Source organism: Ammospiza caudacuta, chromosome 9 (genome assembly GCF_027887145.1).
Source record: "Ammospiza caudacuta isolate bAmmCau1 chromosome 9, bAmmCau1.pri, whole genome shotgun sequence".
In the NCBI taxonomy this organism is placed as follows: Eukaryota; Metazoa; Chordata; class Aves; order Passeriformes; family Passerellidae; genus Ammospiza; species Ammospiza caudacuta.
In genome coordinates, this window is record NC_080601.1 from 16,664,627 (window position 1) to 16,688,445 (window position 23,819).

General features: G+C 37.4%; 1 protein-coding gene across 7 annotated transcripts in view; it reads left to right on the forward strand.

Moving 5' to 3' along the window:
- The window catches only part of KCNMA1 (potassium calcium-activated channel subfamily M alpha 1), a 409,069-nt gene that overhangs the window by 380,678 nt on the left and 4,572 nt on the right, over positions 1-23,819 (forward strand). For 2 of the 7 annotated variants that reach the window (XM_058810475.1, XM_058810473.1), the window contains 7 exons: positions 4,610-4,723; positions 5,417-5,500; positions 7,879-8,009; positions 15,051-15,245; positions 16,798-16,916; positions 18,670-18,894; positions 21,001-21,029. In XM_058810475.1, coding sequence (XP_058666458.1) covers positions 4,610-4,723; positions 5,417-5,500; positions 7,879-8,009; positions 15,051-15,245; positions 16,798-16,916; positions 18,670-18,894; positions 21,001-21,029 — 897 coding nt within the window. The remainder of the gene's footprint in view (positions 1-4,609; positions 4,724-5,416; positions 5,501-7,878; positions 8,010-15,050; positions 15,246-16,797; positions 16,917-18,669; positions 18,895-21,000; positions 21,030-23,819) is intronic. The other 5 variants (XM_058810476.1, XM_058810477.1, XM_058810478.1 and 2 more) reach the window with 3 other exon arrangements.

A 23,819-nucleotide genomic window follows, 5' to 3' on the forward strand; every position in this document is an offset into this window, starting at 1 on the left:
TTCTGCAGAGAACTGCAGGAGGCTCAAACTCCTTCAGAGCAGGTAGCTGAGGAGGGACATGTGAGTCCCTGCCTGTCCTGTCAGGGAGGGATGCTGCTGCCAGGAGAGAGGCAGTGACTGCTGACTGCCAGGCCTTGCTGATTTGGAGCATGTCAGGAGCTCAAAACCTGTGTTCCTCTCAGAGCTGTGATATTCTTAATCCACTGCTTGGCAGTATCTTGTTTATCTTGTTTCAGATAGGGGTGGGCTGCCTCCTACTGAAGCTTCCTCAGTTTGGTAAGGGAGACCTCATTGCTGTCTCCAGCTACCTGGAGGGAGGTCGTAGTGAGCTGGGAGCTGGTCTCTTCTGCCTGGTTACAAGTGAAAGGACAAAAGGAAATGGCCTCAAGATATGCCAAGAGAGGTTTAGATTGGGTATTAGTGAAAATTTCTTCACTGTAAGGGTTGTCAAGCATTGGAACAACATTCCCTAGCTGCCCAGGGAAGTGTTGGAGTCACCATCCCTGGAGGTATTTAGGAGACATTTAGATGTGACATTTAGTGACATGCTTTAGTGGTGAGCTGGTAGTTCTGGGTTAGTGGTTGGACTTGATGATTTTGAAGGATACTTCAGACCTAAATGATTCTGTAAGTCTATGTTGTAGTGATTATCACTATAGCCAGTGGTGGTGGGGTGACTGTGACTGACAACTTTTCCACAGTGGGAAAAAAGCTCATGGCCTGAGGTAAAGCCAGTGAACCACTCTCCCAGTACAGCAGTTTAGTACCAGCTGCAGTGACTGCTGGAACTGATATGATTTTGCTTTACCTCCTAATTGTTAGCAAAGAGAATTCCCTTCTCCAGAAGTCTCCTCACTGTCACTGCATTTCCTTCCACAGGCGCTGTGCTCAGACTTGCACAGACGTGTGAGTTTTACTGCAGAGGTTGCTCCCGTTAAGCAATTGTAGCCAGAGCTCCCCCAGTTGTTTGCAGAACAAGGAGATGCTGTGTTTGTGAGATCACAACTATCAGCCCTGTTTTATGATTTTTATGAGCATTAATGGAACAAGGTTTGGGGACTGAAGGAGAAAATGGAATATGAAAAGGAAAATGAAAAGAGGCTGTGAGGAAAGCATGTCATTTCTAAATGAATGCTCTGTGCAGAGGAATTGAATCTTTTCACAGCTGAAAATGGATCTTAAATCTGATGCCTTAGCTTGTTTCAGCTTCTGTAATGAAATAGAGTTTTCCTAATACCCTGTGACCTGAATTTCTCCCTGCTTTATGGGTGCTATTCCTTGACGTACAAACCTGTATTTTCTCAAGTCAGCATTTGATGATGGATGTCAAAATACAGGTCATGTATTATGCATATAGCATTACCGATTTAAGGTGTTTACTTGTCAAGTTGAGGAAATTCAAAAATGTCACATTCACTGAATCTGCACAGCTGTCACTTGTAGTTTTTCATGCCTTTAAATGAAAGTTCTGATAAAGCAGGTTAGTTTCCTGCACTTTTTTTTTTTTGTTGTTTTCTCTTCTGGAGGAAAAAAATAGACAGCCTGTGTATGGAAATTAGTTTGTGACTTGGGAGCAGGAATGTGTCTTGAGGGTGTTTGATAGCACACAAAACCCCCAAATATTTCCTCTTCCTGAAAATATTCCACAATTCTTATATTTCTAGAAGTGTCTGAATTAAGTACGAGCAAGGAAATTAAATTATCAGATACTTCTCACATCTTTCAAGACAGTAGGATGAAAAATATTAAGGCATGAGTCTATTTTTCATTCAAGGAGAAAACACAATCCCTTTAACATGCTTCCTGCATTTCAGACTGAATGCACTATGTGTGCAGTGTGCAATTACAGAGCTTCTGACAGTCTGTGTCTAACAAAAATGCCACATTTACTTCAATCTTCTGACGCCATCCCAGGAAGACAAATATTCTAAGGGTTAGAGAGGTGGCTACAAATGGCCTCTGATGGAGAGTGTGCGTGTCTGTGTATGTGCACGTTGCAGTGAAGGGGAGGCAAGAAGAACCTGCACATTTGGCTGAGTTACATACACTAGCTTACTTCTATTTGCTTTTAACTGGCAGGGAAATACTGCTGTGCTCCTACCACCTGAAGGGCTTGATTCACTAGGAGGTGGTTTAGGAAGTGTGTCCTGAGATGTGGGTAAGAAAAAAGGGAGAAGCAGAGCCTCCAGGGATACTCCCACCAGTATAATCCCTGGAGTACATGAGAACAATATTAGTTTTGTTTATTTTTATATAAGTGAGCATGAAAAGTCATCATGTTGCCATTTTGACTTGTAATTCAGTGGGGGACCCAACTGGGCCTGCCACCTTAACTGCACAGGGAATCTGCAGCTACCTGAGCTTTTTCTAATGTGACAAAGGCTGTGTCTTGCATCTCCTAAAAGAATGCATTCCACAATACAATGCAAGACACTGGATCCTGCTGCAGAAGGAGGTGTCACACTAACACCCACCTGTCCTCAGATAGCATTTCCTCCCCTTGGAGTTCCACTTCAGTTTTTCTGCTGTTGTGAGAGAGTCAGTGTTACCTGTAACTTACACGGTGGTGACTGAAAGACATCTGTCAGACTGGTGAGCCTGAGGAATCTCAGGCTCTGCCACGAACAGATAAACATTCAAAGGGCCAAAAAAGCTCTCAGTCATAGTGCCAGATGCAAGGAAACATCTGCAAACTGAAACTGGCTGGGACCACAACTCCCTGTCACCAAGCTGGTCTTTGTGAGTTCAGCACCACAGGTGGTGTGACACGACTGACTGTTAACATTTCTGATTGCCTCTAAGAAATCTGCTTTATAAAGATTTTCTATCCACTGATGATATTATATAGAATTTCTCTACTAACTTAGGTTTCCCTATGGCAATGTTTTTGTCTTACAAGCCCGTTGAATATATCATATCCACTTCTTTTCTCATGAGGAATTTCTTCACAGACTTTTCACTCTCTTTTTAAGCTATCCTGTCTGTACAATCGCAATGTTGCATCTAGTTTTCTTGTGATAGAAGTAATTCTTACCAGTACCTTCTGCAGAGCTAGGGAAGTCTCTTCCCAGTGATTCTAGTTTTATTACCTGTATATTCTCAGTGCAATATAGACAAAACATAGAGATAGATGAATGGAAGGAGAATATTAAATCCCATTAAATCAAGAAGCCCAGATCTAGTGGTCCTTGTAGTTTAGGGGCAGTTTAAGAGCGATGTAATTATCACTGGAAGAGAACTGTAAGTCCTTAAGACAATATAAACCAGTATGAGATGCTAACAACTACAATTTAGTTTAGAGATTTCCTGGTCTGTAAATTGGTCCCCAAATAGAAGGCAAGGTATCATATAATCTTTCTCTGAATTCAGTACCAGGTGAATGTATCCGTGAATTTAACGGAGTGAAACAATTTTCACACCTGCAAGAAGATAGTGAATTTAAGTCAGGAATTAATTTGGCTGTGAGTAAGTTAAGAATAAGTGTATGGAGAATTCAGCACTAGTGACAAAGGACCAAAGGTCTGTCACCTGGATGTCAGGTGTGAAGTCAAAGAACTTGGAAATAATATTGAAAGAAAAAAAAATGGAATATCTTTTTTTTTTTTTAAGTGTGTTTGAAGTAAACTTGGCTCAATTTTATTCCTAGCAGACAAATATTTGTGTAAAAATGCTGCCTTGATATTGGTCTATTGGTCTATGAAACCATAAAGTCACTTTCTAGCTTTACCATCACTTCTGCAATGACATTAAATGAGCATTCACATGTTGTCTATAGCTTTACTGGAAAAGGGGGATGGAATGCACTAGTCAGTCTCAGTGGTGAATTTCCAGGCCTGCTATTGCATGAGCTTTTGTATAACTACCCATTTTTCAGTACTTACAATCAAACTCCAAAAGGTTTTGCTTGGAGGAAAAAAAATATTTTTTGTTTGAAGGAAAAAAAAAAATATAAAAACACTCAATGTCAAGAGCTCCATTTCAAACAGTAGGCAATCTGGCTGAAAACAGTCTTTTTTAAAGGTGAATGTTGCTGGTCTCCCAGTTTTTTTTTTTTTTCTGTGACTGCCTTCCAACATGTTTCTTCTTCCACCTTTATTTCCTTCAAATTGTCACTCTTTCCAGTTCTTTTCAAGCAATCCTCTCACATAACATTTGAAAACCTGTGTCTCTTTCCTTTCATCCTATCTTTTTGTCTTGTAGACTGGACCCTTCCATCCCAGTATTCCTACAATTGTAGTCCTCATAGAAATGCATATTATAGATGGTACACATGAAAATTAAAAAGACCCTACTATGTGTGGGTGGTAGTGCTCTTGGAAAACCGTTGGATAATTTTAAATCTTGACTTCTGCTCAAACCTAAAACTGGCTAATGGAAACAGTTTGTTCCTCATGGTTGTATTACCATTTACAAACAGTACTCTTTAAAATCTTAATTGCTGTTTAAGCAAAGGTTTTTGCTTTGGAATGGTTTGTTTTTTGTTGTTGGTTTGGTTTTTGTTTGGGTTTTTTTTGTTTTGGTTTTTTTTTTTTTTTTTTGCATGTAGTTTGTCCTCTGTAAACATTCTCTATTTTTCTCTCTTCTTTTCATTTTTTTTCCTTCCTTTTAGGCTTTACACCTCCAGGGATGGACAGGACATCTCCAGACAATAGTCCAGTCCATGGCCTTTTACGTCAACCCTCCATTACAACAGGAGCCAACATCCCTATTATAACAGAGCTAGGTAAGAAAAGCTAAAATATATCCTTCAAATGTACATTCCCATGTCTTTTTCCCACTTTCCTTGTTATGTAGATACAGAAAAATTACTCATACTGTTACATTTTCTCTTTTGATAAGTGTTTTAAATTACTCTCTCAAAAGAAAGTTTAGGAACAGTTGATTCACTTTATTTGAATAACTGAAATAAATTTCCCTCCTTTGGGTTTTCTCCATTTTCTTAAATAAATATTCTATCAGACAAGATGATTTTTGCATAGTGTAACAAACAAGCAAGAGTCTTTGGGCTAAGATTAGAAAAGGAAAAAAGGCCAGAGTAAGTGTAAGCAGATATTTCCTGTACATTTAATCAATTGTAAGAGGCCATTTGTTTATTTCTTCACGGTCCAAAACTGTTTAATCATGTGTAACCAAACTCTGTTTAATAGTATGAGATATTTCACTCCTGAGAATATGATGATGGTAGGTAACTAGACTCTGATTTCCACTCTAGCTGTGGGTATTCATGTTGTCAAGCGGTGTGATGTGAAGTGCAGAAGCTGTTCTGTTTCTTTCATGGCAAATACAAACTTGATTTGTGGTCCTTTGTCCTTCTGTTTTCTTTTTCAGTTTTACTTTTTAGAGCCTTACCTGTCTTTTTCCCTTACTTTATTCTCTTTCTGTACTTTCTTTCCCCCCTAAATACTTTACTTACTAGCTAAGCCTGGCAAACTTCTGCCTTTGGTTTCAATCAGTCAGGAAAAAAACAGTGGAACCCACATTCTAATGATAACTGAACTGGGTAAGAAGTGCCTTTTTCCTTCACATCACTGTGTTATTTTCTGTTGTTGTTCTTACTGTCATCAGCTTTTCCTTTATTTATCTGGCTGTATCAGAGGGGCTACCCTCATGGCACTGCTTTGAATGTGTTTTATTTGTGGTTCTGGTTGAAATTGACTGTCTTGTTCTGGTCTTCTTAATGATTTTTTTTCACGCAGCATCAGTAAACCTTTGATCACACTCGTCTGACCTGCCGGCTGTTTTCATAGCACCTCCTCACCAATTCATTTTTTTTGGCCTAAGTCCCCACCTCCCTGGCCCTCACTCTCCTACACCAATTTCTTTCTTCTTTTCTCTTCTTTCTCTTTCTTTTTGTTACTTCAGCCTGTTGTCAATTTGGTGGACATGCCTTAGCAGCTTTTCACAGGAAGTCCAAGAAGAAGTAAAAGATACCAGAAAAAACCCCAAGCATCATAATTTCCCTCAAGCTATTTTTTTTTGTTTATTTTGTAGAGTAAGGCTTTTTCTCAGAAGCTCAGGTTTTGAAGCTGTAGAAGAGCAGCCAGGCTCCTGCGTGGTTCCCTCTCAACACAGAGTGCTCTCACCAGCCTTTGGAGCAGCGTTTGATGAGCTTTTCCCTATGGCACAGCACCACCCGTTGGCACCCAGCTCTCCTGGCCCACAAACCCCAGTGTGCTAACTTGCATCAGGAAGATAAAGATGCTGAGGATAAACACACACCTGCAGAACTCATGATAGATTTTTAGTGGCTCAGGAACTGACCCCACTCATGGCTAGCACAGTGTCAGGTGTTAGTCTGCCCGATGGAAGTGGAAAAAGAGTGCTACTGTCAATGGTGCCTACTCTCAACTAGCAAATTAAACTGAGATGCAGGCTGTTCAAAAAGTACATTTTGATACAGCAGGCTTTCAGACACTATATTGCTTAAAAATCTACCTAAATTGATAGGTACTGTACTAGAAAAAGAAGTATTGTGGATCCTGGTGTTTTCTTGGATGAAAGTCTTCTGATTACCAGGGCAGACCATTTCTCCTATTACAGTACTAAGGTGTTATGTTTTAACAATTACATCAGGAGGTGCAAAGGCAAGAGTTTTAAATTCTCTCCTCATCTCATTTAGACAGCTATCATGAGGTTTTATCTGCAGTAATTCATGTTTTGTAAGTTAAACATAGCAAGCACAGTAGTATAGAGAGTTTGGAAAAGGAGTGGATGTACAAGAAAACTATATGGGAAGACTTGAAACTTTATGAGAAGAAAGATCAGAATAGTAGGCAGAATCATTTCTGGCTTTAGAAGACTAGAGCTGAAATCTGATCAAGTTAACAGCAGTTCTCATGTTATTTTCAAAGTTTGCTGGGTTGGCTCAGGAGATGTGTTCACATGGGGAATAGGGATATCATCAGTGTGTGCAGTTTCAAATGCTCAAAAACTTTTTCATTTCCCTTTCTTGCATGAGAACTGAAATTAATTTGTCATTTAGTAAGCTGAAGGGTATTTCAATGGCATAGCTAAGCAGTCTGTGCGTTCATGCCTGAGGGAGACTAATATGGAAATGAAATATTTCATGAAATACAATCCACTTGATACACTGATCTCAAGGAAACAACTCTTTTTAGTTGGAATGAGTTGGAGGCAGAGGGCTTAACTGTGACAATGAAATGCCAGAGAAAGTCAAAATGACAAATACTACTTTATTTGGGCTTTTCTCTAAAACAGCCTGATTTAGACTCTTTCACACTGGCTAATGTAGAATTTGTGGCTGAGAAAGTGAAGTTATAGAGACAAATATTTGGACAAAAGGCAGTGCTGCAAGAGAATAACTGCTCATTCATTCAGATAGATGCATGTTAAAGGGACAGTTTATCCTCTTTTGAGCCCTAAGTGCATTAACACCACTCCAGCAAGAATCACAGCAGCACATCTAACAGATGCCTGTGGGCTATATCAGAATTTTATTGACAGCCTCTATTTTACAACAGGGTTCTAACTTTGTATCTTGTGATAGAATTTCACATTAACTCTACATGCATACAGCCTCAGCCAATATACCAAGATTGTCTCAATATACAAGTTTATCATATATCTCATTTTGAGCGCAGGCAACTGGTGCCACGAAGCTGCTTTCCAGGAAAGGGATAGGAACATGTCAAGAACAAGAGTGTCACCTCTTACAAGCAAGATAACGAGCAACAGATTTTTAAATGCACATTTTCACATCCATCTTGATTTCGTTTTCAGTGACGTCAAAGACACAAGTCTGTGTTTCCAGACATATGCCGTTTCTTTTTCTTTGGCTGTGTGATGTGTTAGGTCATATGCTGGTGACCCAGAAACATCTTTCGTTTCTACTCTTAATATTATTATTGTTATTTTCAGTAAATGATTCAAATGTTCAGTTCTTGGACCAAGATGATGATGATGATCCCGACACAGAACTGTATCTCACGCAGCCTTTTGCTTGTGGAACCGCGTTTGCTGTCAGCGTGCTGGACTCCCTCATGAGCGCAGTAAGCAAACAAATCTTTTTCATTCCCTTCCATCAGACTTGCTGTGAAAGAGAGTGGAGGTGTAGAATCTTTTCCAAAAATAGGCAGAAGATGCTTTTTTCTTAGTGTCAAGAGAATTTTGTAGCCTAAGCTAGGTTATTTTCTTAGTTGGACACTCTAACTGAGATATCTAGGACTTCTACAAGTCCACAATTTTGTAAGCAAACAATCTCATGTCAGATTTTAAGAATCATGCTTTCAAAAAAAAATTGTCCCTTCTGCCTAAAATCCAGACTCAAATTCAGTGTGTCAGTCCCTGTGCTCACCATTCTTGTCAGACAGCATCAACTGTGTTTTGAGCTTTTAATTTCCTGTAGCCATGAGCAATGCTCTGAGTATGAGTGCTGGGGGACACTGGTAGAACTCCACAAAAGCCATTGTACACATCTCATGAACTCTATTTGTGTGAAGAGAGGTTATCCTCTCTTTTTCATATGAATTTCCTTATTAATCAAAACTTCAGTGCATGCCAGAAACTACAGATGGTGGCCTTTGGTTATGTCTACATTGGGGCTTTTGTTTGCAGCCATAGCACAGTTCTGAAGCAAGCCCCTGGGTCATGCTCCTTTTCATCCTCCTCATATTGGCCAAGTTTCCAGACCAGTCTTGCTCTGTGCGAGCTACACTTCATCCAGAGGACCCTAAACTCTGCTAGATATAGCAAGGACGTAGTCTTTTTAAAATCTGAGCATGGGCTTTCTGAGCTCCCCATGGAATAAAGTTCACAGGGCTGGGAAAGATCTGTTGTAGACACCAACTAACACCATATATGAGCAGATGCATTTCTCTAAAGGAGCCAAGTCTGACCTTCACCTGAATTCAGAATGAAACTTTTTTGCTTTTAAGAAAAATGTGTAGTGATCTTTATGATTTATTATTTTATTTGTATTTCATATTTATGTATCTGTATTTTGCATTTTTCCCTGTTATATTTTCCGTATGTTCAATCCACAGATAAATGAGTCTACACAGATAAAATTTTATTATATACATTATTATATAGTTATTATATAATTTATATATTCTTATTATAAATGGGCATAATTTAACATGAAGGTTCCAAATGTTTACTTAGAGCTGTTTATCTACTCCCATTATTATCTAAGTCAATGTTTCTGAATGTGTTGCTCAGTAGGGCACTTCAGAATCAAGAACAAGTAGGGTTAATCCTTCTGGTTGCCACAGAAAGAGTGAGATACTGTGGACAGTATTGCTTCCTTGTGCAAAGGTGTCTCAAGTAAATAATAGTGATGCATGAAAAATAGGTACAGCATGCCTGTTCAGAAATTCTAGTGTTTTTAGTTATTGCTAGCTTTTATTAACTCTTAGTTTTGGATAACATGCCCTCTGTTTTTGCAGTTCCATTCTATAAAAGTCCTTTTTCTGAACATTTTCATATCTAAGTGGTGATATTATGTGTCAGGGACAGTGCAGCCTGAAGCCTGAGAAATGTGATAACAAGAGTAGAAAATTCTCAAAAAAATACTAATCAAGAAGAAAGGCAAGGATTCAGTCAGTTAGAATTATTCACTATCCTGTCTTTTCTTTAACCAGTTTTCTGATCAGTGGCAGTGTTATTTTCTCTTTATTCCTCAAAGGCCCAGCAAGGAGTTGGAAAAGAACAATTCTTCCTGACCACTCAGAAAGTGTAAAATGTGTGAGATGCTTTCCCTTTACTATCCATATTCTCATGGGGAAGGTGTGTTATCCTTTTACTTCTTCTCCAAGGAAAAGAGTGTTTCTCACACAAACTAATCTGTTTTCACTATGTTATTTCTTACCTTTATTATCTTTTTTTCCGGAAGTACATTTGGTTTTAGCAAACAGCTTCTATTTCACGTGTCTGACTTCATACTTTCCAGTGTGGGAAACTGAACCCCAAATCCTAGCTAAATTGTGAGATCTGTAGGCATGCTTTCATCCTATTAATTGCACAGGAATTCTGTAAGAAGTATATAATGTGTGCTCTGCTGCCTTTTGCCAGCTCACTTGGAGACAAGTATATAGTTCATTATTCTATCTACTTAGTGATTCAGTGGGTTTTACTGCTTATTTTTGATAGAAAAATTCCATTTTATGATCTCTGTTGATATCTGTGTAATGAAAATTGCTTATATAGTGTACAATGCAAATTTTCATGAACTGCTCCTTTAAGAATCAATCGCTTCCCACAGTAGTGGGGTTTTGTAGTAAAACAAAAGTCAAATAACAGCCATGCATACAGTATTATTTCTGATCTGTGGGTCATTTGAAACATGCATATAGATGTACGTGTAGGAAAAAAGCTACAAAATATATTCAGAATAATTTGCCTAAGTATTTCATTATTGGACAGTAATAATAATAATAATAGTTCTACAGTATTCATCAGTATTAAATTATAATTTTTTAATAGTTTTGAAATATTGAAATAATGCATTTAACCCAACTCATGAGTCTCAGATTAGAAAATGTGGTAACTTTCTAATTCAAGACTGACTGCTGGAGATCTTTACATTCTGCTGGTTTAGCATTATTTCCTATAAGATGACAGTACTGGATATTTTAAGTTTGAAATTTTCTGTTATTTCCTTATTTCAAAGGTAAAAGGCTTAATGTAGTTTAGTTTTCAAAGTGCCATGTACTGGTCATCTACACCCAGTTTGGCTTTGCAGCAAAGGCAATATTTCCCACAAGGCCAGGATTCACAGTGCAGTAGCTCAAACACCATTGCTCAGAGGACAATAACCAGCTCAGAACCTGCTCTGTGTTGTTGATGAGTTGGGAGCAGTGATCTCACCAGGTTTGCTTCAAGAGCTTTACTGTGCTCTGTGGGAAGGCTCTGGGCTTGGTTCATGTTTTAACTCTGGCAGAGGCCATTGTTAAAATGCTCCAGCTAATCATTGCTATGTCTTTGAAGAGACATCTAGTGCCATCAGGTACTTAAATGCCTGATATATTAATATTTATTTTGTCGTTGCATATGCAGTCTCAAGGCAACACCACTTCTGGAAAGCAGAGCATGCCTTTCACTAAGTGAAATGTAACTAAAAAGTGCGGGATTGGAAGCATCTTTTAGGTTATGTAACTGGTTTTTAAAAATGTTATCTTCAGCTATAGAAAAGTTATGTGACATAGGATAGAGGAGCAAATATTTGAGCAGAAGGGCTTATTTCTGGGTCTTGTTGAGATAGTTATTCCATACAATCCTGTACATGCAAGGAAACCAGTTTTCAACACACAGAACCTTCAAAGGTTTGAGCAGTTGTCCTGAGAGCCAAAGCTCCCCCATTGCTGCTTTGGGCACTGAAGCAGTGCAGCAGTGGTGGCAGGCTGGGGTCCCTCCCACACCTGCACTGCACCAGACCCAGGTGCTGCTGGAGACAGGTGATACCACTTAACATTCACTACCCTGGAATCCATTTCCGTGTGCCAGAACTTCAGGTGTTGATTGTTTTCTGTATTACCAAATCCTACATTTTCTTCATATAAACAGAAGTACAGAATGGAAGAAAATCATTAAAACAGTTAAAAATAACTTTTCATTATGTCCCATACTCAAGAATTCTCCCTAAGGGATCCTCACAGTCTTATTTATATAGAAAAGAAACTATTCTAATCTTTATTATGAACACAAGACTATTTTCCATGCAATTCTGTTCAGAGAATTAGTAAACAGCATCTTGTAACTTAAAGTGTCCCAAACTTCTTTAAAGTTTGGACAATAGTTTAAGAATTAATAGATTTTCAAATGCTGAAATGCTGTTATTTATTGTCTGATGTTTATTCTGTCTCAAATACCCTTTTGTTATTGGTTTGAATTACTGATGTTAGCTTAGTCATTCCTCAGGTTTGGATGTATATTATTCCTCCAACTCAATGAGAAAAGCAACTTAAAGTATTTGTTTGAAAGTGAGGTTAAAAACCACATGTGGTGGAAGAGGAGGAGGAGTCTTCTTAAAAGAAATTCATTTAAAAACCCACTAGCAAACACAAAAAAGGCAGATATAACTTGAAAAATGAGAATTTTAGTGTAATTATAAATGAAAGGCAAAGTGCTATTAAAGTTAAAGCAATATTATTAAAAGATGTGCTAATTTTCAGTTAAATTTTCTGTAGAAGACCAATTAGTTTAAAAGACATGACAGCATTAACTGCAAAACATAAGCACTCTGGTAATTATACTTTAAAAATGATTGAACAAATAGGAAAGCATCCTTGAAACATTTGAAAGAGCTGCACTACAATTCTGAAGCAAAGGCTAGGTGGCACTGCTAGCTCAGATATCTGTGTCACAATTTCGTTGCTATCTACCCAGTTTCAGTGTGTATGATGCATTTCTTTTTTTCTGTGTTTAGAATACACCTATTTCATGCTCTCATTCCAGATGCTGATTAAAATGGTATCGTACACATGTCCAGTGTGGGGTTTGGTTAACGACGATAGCAAACAAGTATTTCTTCAGTTTTGATTTTACACTCAACAAAAGGGATTCTTTTCCATCACTGGAAAGTGCCTTGTTACTTTAAGTACAACAGCACCTTTCCAAAGACATTCTGTAGATCTGTTTCTTATAAGTACTGGCATATTCAGGCCATGTACCCTCCCACAGAGCAAGTAGAAGATCACACTCAAATTAATTTCAGTGTATTATTATTCCAGAGGAAATGGATATCAGCTAGTTCAGCTTTTCAGTGTTCCCCTAGTTCCAAACTGGCAAGATGTAATGAGGAGTCTGATTTTTGTGACAATCAAAAGCATGGGCAGACAGCTTTTTCTTGAGGAGTGCTAAATACTTTAGTACAGAAGGAAGCAACCCTGTTTAGTGAGGGTGAGAAGTTACAGCTTCCTATTCACCCATCTTTTCTTGCTTATGGTTGGACATTTTCTGATCAGATGCAATGCTGCAGCAGTCCTGAAACTTGGAATATTTTCTCCCAATGATTGCAAAAAAAAAAAAAAAACCAACAAAAAAACCCCAACCAAACAACAACAACAACAAACAAAAAAACAACAACAAAAAAAAACCAAACCCAAGAAATATCTTTTGGCTGCATACATCCATCTGATTGAATGGTGCCATCCACATCAGCCATGGTGTGAAACCCAAATTAAGCTATTGTTCCACAATAAATGCTGCTTCCTTTGCTAATAAGTGTCTTAGCTTTGCCTTAGAGGTATAGCACAGTCGCCAAAGAGGGTGACTCTGATTTCATCTCTGGGACATCAAGAAAGAAGTAATTGCAAAATAAGCAATCATGACTGAATGTCTTCTCTCTCTCACAGTGGCAATTCCTATTAAACATCATGTAATCGCTCCAGATTACATTCCTGCAAGGGGTCACATTGATTTTTCCATAAGTTAAGAGAGGTTTGAGTATTACACTTGAATTGTTACCCAGTGCATCCACATGTGTAAGGGCTGATTTGAGATCAGCTGTTGATTTAGACTGGCTGAATCTTCATGAACTTCTGCCTATGTCAGACTACTCCTTACAATATGCTTTGTAGCTAAGATATGTAGTGCCTTACACAGGTTAACTTAAATAATTGGAGTTGATGAGATGCAAGTATTTGCTTTAGGGCATGTATAACAGTAAGAATATGTTCCTCTCATTTTAATTTAGTCAACAGGTGAATGGCATATATGCCTATGTAAATAAGCAGAGAAGCTTGAAGTTAGGAAACTTCAATGTAAATTGAAAAACATTGCTGCGTAGAACTCATTTTCTTCTGTTTTATGTGTCATCTCCAGCAAACAATGAAACTGAAGTTTCATTATACAAAGAAAGAATATCAAAGCAACATGGATAGGAAGCCAGTTCTGCTTTTTGATCTCAGGATAAAATATTTCAACCTCTACCTCAGTTTACCCATGTATTAAATGCAGTTACATTATATGGCTAGAGCAGTGAATTTCATTGAAAAGTATTATTTTAAAAGTCTTATCTTTAGACAACAAGCACTGTTGGAGAATTCACTATTCATTTTTGCTTGGTTGGATTACAGGCATTTGTTATAAGTCCTAAATTCAACAAAATCCAGAAATCTAGTAATGTCAATCCTGTGTACTCTACAGTGAGCTCATTTTTTCCTTTTATGTTCCTTGCACTTTCAAAGCTTCTGAAAACTCAGACATTGGTGACATTATAAGTGACAGTCTTTCCTTTTTTTTTCGTTCAACATTTTTTTTTGCCCAGTACAATACATTGCAGATGTTTAACTGAGTATGTCTGAACTATACCAGTATACTTTTAAGTGAACTTGAAAGTCATTCATCTGGATTTAAATTAATATTTTAAATACCCATTGTTTGCCTGACAGACCAGCAATGCTACAGATGCTGGCAAAATGTCAGTGTGGAGTAAATCTTCCCTAATAAACCACACTTACCCTATACCCTAGAGTTTTTTAAAAGGACCACCAGGATCCCAAACTCATCATACATTTATCTGGAATGAACTCAAGATGTTTAATTGATACATGCTTATGTCTGAACACTGTCAAGTCTCGTAATAAGATGTTTAGTACAATACATCGGTTAGACTGCTAGAGTCCAGCCACAGTAATAAGTAATGACATTTGCAGCACAAAGGCAGCTCCCCAACGAATTGGTGACAAGAGTAAAAAGGCAATCTAGCCTGTGTAAGCTTTAAATGTGGTCTGAATTTTACAATTACATGTCCTAAAGCCCATTATTAGACATGAGGGCGATGAGAAGGAAAGCAGTCATTGCATCACTACTAACACCAATTATAGGAAACATAAATCATTCAAATTTTTGTACTTTAATAAAAATCAGCCTGAATTGGTGTTTAAAAGGAAGGATCTAGTATAGGAGCCTAATGGGAAAGAAGAAAATAGAGTAATTGGAGGCTGCTGTCTTTTCACTTTCTATATAAAATTATTTGAAGAGACAGCCAAGAACTTTAAACAGCAGAAACCCGGAAAAGTTGTAATTTGGATGTCTTCAGTTGTGACTTTAATGGTGTTTGCTTAAAGAGCTTTCTTTTATCTCTGCAGACATACTTCAATGACAATATCCTCACACTGATACGGACATTGGTAACAGGAGGAGCCACACCAGAGCTGGAAGCACTGATTGCTGAGGAAAATGCGTTGAGAGGAGGTTACAGCACACCCCAGACACTTGCAAACAGGGACAGGTGTCGAGTTGCTCAGCTGGCTTTGTATGATGGGCCATTTGCAGACCTAGGGGTAAGATCATGAGGGAAATGCAGGACCAAGGCTGGTCTGTGCTCTGTTAGCTTTCTCTCAGACTGAGTGAAAAATCCATCTCAATAAGCATATAATTTCTATTATTGAATTTAATAGAGCTTTTGGATTGTTTAAAAATTTATAGCACAGAGGGTCAGGTTTGCTCTTTACCTTTTTCAGAAGCTGTATGACCGCCCAGGATCCCTGCCTGCGTATTTCATACAGAAAATCCTGTGGCTCTTCCTCAATGTCAGCTAAAGAGATGGATGAGCTGATATGGATGATATAACCATTATAGCAATAATGAATTCTAATTTTATTCAATAGGTATAGATATACCTTTTTTGGGTGCTGATAAGCTTATTCAGTGTTTTCACAGAGCTTCCAGTTCTTGAAATCTGCTTATTAGCTTGAAAACAAAGGTTTGGTTTCTGCTCGTTTTGGATGAACAAAAATTCTTATGAAATCATAATTTTCTGATAATTTGACTGCACTGTTCTAAGGGTGAAGTCAAAAAACAAGCAAAAAAAAAATTAAAAATCCCAAACCAGATAAATAAATGGTCTTTTAAAAATAGTGCATTATATAAAAATAAAATATCTAGAAATGTTTTCTGGACCACATTATGTAATCTTGAGGTAATCCCAAAGCACCCACTCTGCTTTGATGATGATGTAGGATTTGATGTTTCTTAAATTAACCCTGTGTTGACCAGCTCTGTCCAAAAAGAGCGGAATGACCTTCACAGAAATGACAGGGAATCCCAGTTTAGGGATTAGGGCAGGAGTGCACAGATAGAAGCCTACAGCCTTTCAGTTGATGTAGCAGTCTAGTTGCAGCTGAGACTAGCAGCACATCAAAAACTCTTTGGCATGCAGCTTAACACTTCCACAAACGAACTCAGCAACACCAATCTTTTGAATGCTGTTTCACCAGAGCCTCAATTGCACTACATCTGGGAAGGCAGATTGCATTGACACTCATGATTATTTAAGAATCACTATTTTGGATATACAAATGAGCAAATCTAAACTTATTTTTTGCTAATCATACATTTAGTCATAATTTTACAGAAGCAGATAATTTATTATCCTTTTAAACCCATTGAATTCTAATTTCTGTTGTGCTCCTCAATTTTTTTTTGTCTGGATGACAGTATGACTGCTGCCAAGAAAGGGTCAAAGATAGTAACAATGTTAATACCACAGTTAATGTAATTTGTAGAATATGCATTGTCTGGTACAAAAATTTAGATTTCCAGCTTAAAGCAAATCACTCACTCTTTCTAATTTGACATTATTTTATAGACTAAGGCTCTCCAAAATAACAATCATCACTTTTCACTTCACACTTTTCAAATTTACTCATTTGAAATAAAACATTTAGATTTTTCATTTCCTTGGGCTCTCATTTGAGACAAACAACAGACTGTCTATACATTGTCCCTTTTTATAAGTTCATACTGCATGACCTGTTCCCTGACGGAGTAAAGAAAGGAAAAAAATGTGCTTTTCTCTTTTTTTTTTTTTTTAATCTCCTCTCTTTCCTCTAGGACGGAGGTTGTTATGGAGATCTGTTTTGTAAAGCACTGAAAACATACAATATGCTTTGCTTTGGAATTTATCGATTAAGGGATGCACATCTAAGTACTCCCAGCCAATGCACTAAACGGTGAGTCTGGTCTTTTAGAACATCTCTGCTTCACTGCTCTGCAGTCTTCTCAGCAAGGAAAAGCCCAGTGCCTGTAATAAATATAAAAAAGAGCTTGCTCCGTTTTTGTATAACTTTTCCACAATCCTCTTTAAAGATTTCACCATGATTCTATCTGACTTTAAATCATAAGCTGGATATCACAGTGTAAGTTGTCAGCTGATTTTATTCAAAAATTTTTAATTAAATATTCAGAGTGTATCTTTAGCTTGTTTGCTCTATGATGATCCACTGTTTGCCTGCAAGGAAAGGACTTCAGTTCCCTTATATGAATCAACTCTAAGTTGTGGGATAATAATTTAAATTACAGTAGCTAGTCTTTTTTCTGAATGCTCAAATAAGGCTCCTGTGGGCTTCCCATCAGTACCATCTGTGTCTAAGCATAATTTCTTCCAGTAAATGGAAACCCTTCTCTTGGTAGACTACATTTTTACTTCAGTAGCACCAAGCCTGACCTTAGTGCTTTAAATAGAGCAGACACATTTCCATCTTTGCAAACTGAAGGCCGTTTAGCAGCTTGCTTGAAATGTGTCTTAATTAACTGCTTCCTAGAAATACACACACAGACCCATACCAGAAGTATCACAAATCTACCATCTGTTACTGTTTCATGCTCTGCAGAAAACATCATTATTGGGTGAACATGGCAATAAACAGCCCTGCAGCCCACCAAAGAGGCTTCTTCTGTAAGAATTTGAATAAATTGGGTAGAAAAATTGAGTTGCAGTTTAGATTTACACTGTAGTTACTATATTTGGGATTATTTGTTGGCGTAATAAGGGACTTCTGTCCCTGAAGCAGCTAAGCAGATTTCTTATGAGCATTGAATTAATTTGAAAAGAAGTCATGAGCTTCACGTTCAATTTTTACTCATTTCTTGCTTGGACAGAAAATGCCGATTGCCTCGCTCAAGTCTGTTTTTCACATGCATGAAAAAATTTAGCAGCTGCTCCTATAAGTCCTTCATACCCTGAAAGGCCATTAGGTGAAGGTGGGGATTCTTAAAATTGAGCAAGTTTTTATTTCAGGCCTGGGATTTATACTAAGCAATAAATTGGATTCTTGGATGTGCAGATTTCTCTTTATAAATGCTCTTTGAGGCCATGAATGTACATGTGGAGTGAATGAACAAAATTAACCTTCCTATAAAGTTATTGATGTATTTTCCTTAACTTGTTTTAACTACAGTCACAATCCAGACCAATAATTATATCCCTTGTTCTGTTTGCTATATTTAAATATTTAATAACTATGTAAATATGTATTTAAATGTGATATGTATTTAAATAAGCTGCATGTGAAATCCTCCTCTCTCTGCCTTTCAGCCATTCTTTTAAATACTGTTTGTGGTGGGTATGGTACTGTTTTTTTGTCAGTATATAAATATATTCACTAGAGTCATTGCATTATGGTGCAGTCAGAAAAGGACCATGATTTGTATGGTGGTTTCTCTGAAAAATCGTTATGTGATTCACTTGAAGAACATAATTCTCAAGCATTTTGTCTGTCTGAAAGAAAACATAAAAAAAGTGACAGCTGACTTAAAAAGGTCCTAAACCATAGCGGGAATTATGTGAGCTAAAACTAGGTACAAATAGAAATGCAAAAATTGGGCTAAGTGTTCCTGAGCTAACAACTCTAGAAGAAATTTTTTAGTATAAATCTAAACCTGTTTTCTTTTACTTTCTTTTTTTCTGTCTTCCATTCCTTCCAGTTATGTTATCACAAACCCACCGTATGAATTCGAGCTTGTGCCGACGGACTTGATCTTCTGTTTGATGCAATTTGACCACAACGCTGGCCAGTCCCGAGCCAGCCTTTCTCATTCCTCCCATTCCTCCTACTCTTCCAGCAAGAAGAGCTCATCAGTTCACTCCATCCCATCGACAGCCAACCGACCGAACCGCACCAAGAGCAGAGATTCCCGGGACAAACAGAAGTATGTGCAGGAGGATAGACTTTGATATGTGTATCTGCTCCCACTGTGTGTGAAACTTGCATTCACCACCCATTCTCCCCGGTTAATGTTTCCAGCAGTAACGTTCCCTGTTTTCCCATGGAGTTCTCCCTTTTTTGTACACATATTTTGCATATGTATGACAGTGTGCATGTGATTGTCATTTTTATTTCACCACCATAAAACCCTTAAGCACAACAGCAACAAAGCAGACGGACCAAAAGTTATTTATGATGCTAGGGGAGAATAAAAAAAGAATTCCAAACCCATAGGCACACTGAAAACATAAATAACTCACTGCAGTTACTCTACATATCCGAAAATAGAGTATATTTAACATGAACACTTGCTCTTGATGTCAGAGTTACACAAAGAAAGTCATTTAGTGCAGAAGTGTTGATGTATGTTGCAGTAGGTTTTTTTAATACTTATATTTACAGAAGCTCATACATTTATTTGAAGCTTATAAAACTCTCCTATTGAAAAAAAAAAAAAAACCAAAACAAAAACCATGCAAAAAAAAAAAAATCCCTGCTGATTTTTCACTCTCAAAGCTTATGTTATATAGGGCTTACACTCCTTGTATAGATTATTGCTAGACATCTGCTTTATACCAAAGCAATATCAGGGACTTTTCTGCTTGTTCAAGAACTTTCTCTAAAATACTAGTCTTTTGGAGATGGTATATTTTCCCTTTAACACTGAAATTGTCAGGGCATGAAGTTTTACAACTCCAATGGTTTAATTTAAGTTTAGAAAGAGTCTAATTGCATATTAAATTATTATTCTGTCTATTTATATTGCCACATGAATAGGTATATTTTCTTTCACTTTTGACATTTGGGATAAAAAGCCATATGTATCATAAATATTGGATGTAAGTCATTAAAAACTGCCTTCTTGGGACTTTTACGTCTTTAAAAGGTGAATTAGTCACCTTATGTACAGAATAAATAATGTTCAGAAAAGAGCAAGCATTTTTCTATGCTTGCATATCAGATCTCAAGGGACTTTGTTCCCTTCCCCAGATGGTAGTTTAACTTTTCCAAGTTAGTGTTCATATAAATCTTCCAACAAGGGTCCTAATACGTGAAGAACCTCCAGAAATCTTGCTGTGTGTTCTACCTGTTTTTCTCAGCAGGTGCATGCCAGTATGCAGGAATACAGGAAAGACAACTGAGTGCCTTTAAGTCTCTCCCATTTGGGGAGGAAAGGTGCTGTGCCCCAGACTGTTAATGAGGAGAACAAGAGGGCTGGGTTGGAAATACTCACAGTGCTGAGGCGTCGTGTTCCGTGCACTTGCCAGAATTCAGTTCTTGCAAATTGTCACCAATGACACATGTAGCCAAAAAAAGTTGTGGCAGGGAGCTAAATAAAGTAGTGGAAAGGAACCTGCCCTAGACAGCCATAGGAATGATAGTTCAGGCTTGCTTTTACTTTTTTTTTCTTGGTTTAAACTTCAGAAGCCAATGTATATTTTGAAATATACCGCTATCTCTAGGTTTATGGAGGGTTTCCGAGGGTAGGGAGGGCAGAAACACATACCCTCTTCCCTGGCTATCCAGCGAGAAAGCATGCAGACAGAAAAACATTTAGATTTGGAATGATTAGCATTGTAACTGCCAACCCAATCAAGGTGCTTTTATGGTTAGTTTTGTCTTCTACCTTCCCCTTCCCCACGCATGATAATTTTGAAGATTTGCTTGCTGTGTGAATTGACAATAAAGCCAAGCACTTTTACTGACAAAACCTGGAACCGTGTAAGTGGGCTACAGAGAATACCACTGTGCAGTGCTGAGCATAATGATTGGAATACAGTCTATATGTGTGAGTGTGCATTCGAACGCAGCTGTAAGTCCAATCAGTGAAATGCATTGCAAATTATGGTTGCTCCCCTACAAATGAGACTATTACAGTTGCTCTTCATCATAAAGAAAAATTCACGTGTTCCTTTTTGCAAAGAAAGTTATGGTGTTTTGCCCTCAGAATATTTATTGCTACAAGGATGTGCCAGTTAAAGTGCTCAACCAGAAATATGACAGTTTAAAAGCATTGTAAAACTTACATAGCTTACTTCTTTTTCTAAAGTGCAACAAGGATGAATAGAATGGGCCAAGGTATGAAAATTAATGGTTCTGCATGACCTAGCAACTGCTGTGGGTTTCCCTCTATAACTTTGTCCTTGTGAAAACTTGTGAAATTAAAAAAAAATAGTTACAAACCTTATTCAGTTATTGGTTTGTTTGTTTGGTTGATTGTTTTGTTGGTTTTCTTTTGCCTTTTTTTTCCCACCAAACCAGAAGTAAAACTGGCTGCTGCTGCTGCTGCTGCTGTTTCTCAACCCTGTTTTGTTTTTTTCTCCTCTCATCTGCTTGCCTTTCTAATTGCACGTGTCCTTTTGTAAACACCCAGGTTCCTGCTCAATGAAGATGCCTATCGTGGTGCAGACATTACTTTAATTTCCCATTCCTCATTCCAGTTTCTTTCCTACCTTCCCCTCCCTACTCTCCTACTCCCCATGTATGTACATGAGCATCTTTTTATGTTGGCAGAATTGATTGAAGATAGTTGAGAGCAGTTACACATTTTGGAAGAATGTTAATGGCTTTGACACCAAAATGCTTTTCCATTAATGTTTTATCTCTTTTCCATTTAGCAGAGAAAGAAGGGTGTTAATATGAAGCCACTTGTCACATGCTACATAATGATCTTTATCCAAAAAAATAGTATTTGTATAACAGTGCAGCTCAAATAGAAAACACATAAACAGTGTACATTAGAGAAGTAACTTGACTACTTTGTGAGCAGCAGAAGAGGAGTATCTAATATAAATCTAAATCAAATCTAAATTCTTCAAATTACATTGGAGTCTACTCCACCTCTGTCCTCTATCCTGAAGTTAGAATTCTGAAACTTTTGACTTTTAGTAGTATTGTGTATAATTTCCACTGCTGACTATAGTCAGATTGATCAAATACTTTATTATAGTGATGAAGGTTTTCTGATATGGATATACTAATGAAGGTTGATCATTATAAGTAGAGAAATCAACTTTATTTTGGTGTTTATATTGAAAAGTAAGAGGAAATCTCCTGTTCTAGCCCAAGTCAGAGAACCATAGTAGAATGGTTAGTTTTTGAAAGTGAAGAATTATCACCAATGTCAGGAAGTGACATTTTAGGTTTTTAAATGAAGGTCCTGCCATTTATATCAGTCTCAGCATGGTTTCAGCATTGGAAACCAAATTCTAGCGTTGACACAAAACCATGTCTAGCAAACCTGCAGGATCTTGGCATGGGTTCCTGTTGACCTGAACAGAGAGAGTCAGGCATTTTCCAGTGAAATTCCCATTGTCAAAACTAAGAATTTTGGTAGTTTAAAAAATAAAAAATCAAGAACGAGTCCAGAACATTATCTTTGTCACAAAACTTTAGTTGCCCTGGAGGAAAGTAAAGTTCTTCATAGAAAAAATAGTTTATTCTCTCTTTCCCTGCAAATTTCTTACTGCCTGCTACATGTAAAATATTCATCTGCTAAACAAAGAATTTCTGAGTAGGTGGGTGGAGAAACTTTCAATAATTTTCTTTCTCATGCAGGAACAAATTACATGGAAGAATTTTCAGCTTAGTTATAAACAAAATGGTTACATGCAGGGAGGAGACACACAAACACATACATGTAAACTAATTTGAAACTGCAAGTGTCACTGAAGACAAAAAATGCATGTTTTAAACAGTTGAACGGTAACCTGGGATTATGGTGAGAATACAAATATAGTAAAACCTTTGTGTTGTGTTTGGGTAGTATTTTCTTTGCCTCTGCTTAGAAGAGAGGGTGTTTCACAGTGACATTAGCTCTAAGTTGCTACTCAGTCCAAAATTAATGATAGAAATTTTAAAGCACCAATACAATGAATCTCTTGGAGAGAATTGAGCAATCCTATACAAGTTGAAGAAAACTGTATTTTGATCTTTTTACTTTGGTTATTTATATCCTTTTTTTTAATGCTGAGGGGAAGAGTGTTCCACAAAAACATTAATTTTTATTTATTTGTAATGTGAGCATTTAGCCTTTTGAACCCTCATGGATGCACTGATGCTGATAGGCCATTACAAACATAGATGTCTGAGAGGAGAGTAAGTGTTTTCTGCCATCTGATACATTCAGTTACTGAGCTGTTCCAATTTCTCTCAGGTGATGCTGTCAAAAAGAAGCCTGTCAAATAGCGTAGGAAGATCAGGGACATTTTAGCAGCTCTTAAAAAAATAAGGTACAAAACTATGCCTGTTGTCACTATAATGTAGAAACATTTCTGGTAAGGATCAATATGCATATTACAAAAGGGAGAGAAACAGACTCAATGTGACAGAGAGCTTAAAAATTCTTGGTGAATATAGCAATATATAAAGACTTTAAAAAGGAGCTGATGTAAAGGAAAAAGTAAATATTAAAGATAAAAATCTGTATTTAGACTCTGGAACACATACCAAAATCAGGCTTTAAGCTTAGCATAAAAGACTGAAAAGTGTGTAGGGGCTTCAAGAAGAACATTTAATGACTGGGAGCAGAATATCATAGTGTCCAAGAGTAAAGATCAGGGGTGTTAAGCTCACATTTCAAAGTTAAGTAGAGAGGCCAATGAATTTGCACAGGAGATTCATCATTATGTGGTCAAAGATAATTATGACAGCAGAGAGGAACAGGAAAGGTATAAAGCTGGATTTAAGCATTTCATGCTGGAAATGATAATGCTTGGGTCAGGGTTTCAGCACTGGCAAAAAGAAATCTAAACAGCAAAAGACATTATAATCTACTAGCTTCTGCATTTATTATTAATGTTCTGTATGTATTACTTGCCAGGTAAAGGCAAAAAGAGACTGGGTGGTGTCTTTTTAAAGAACAGTTCC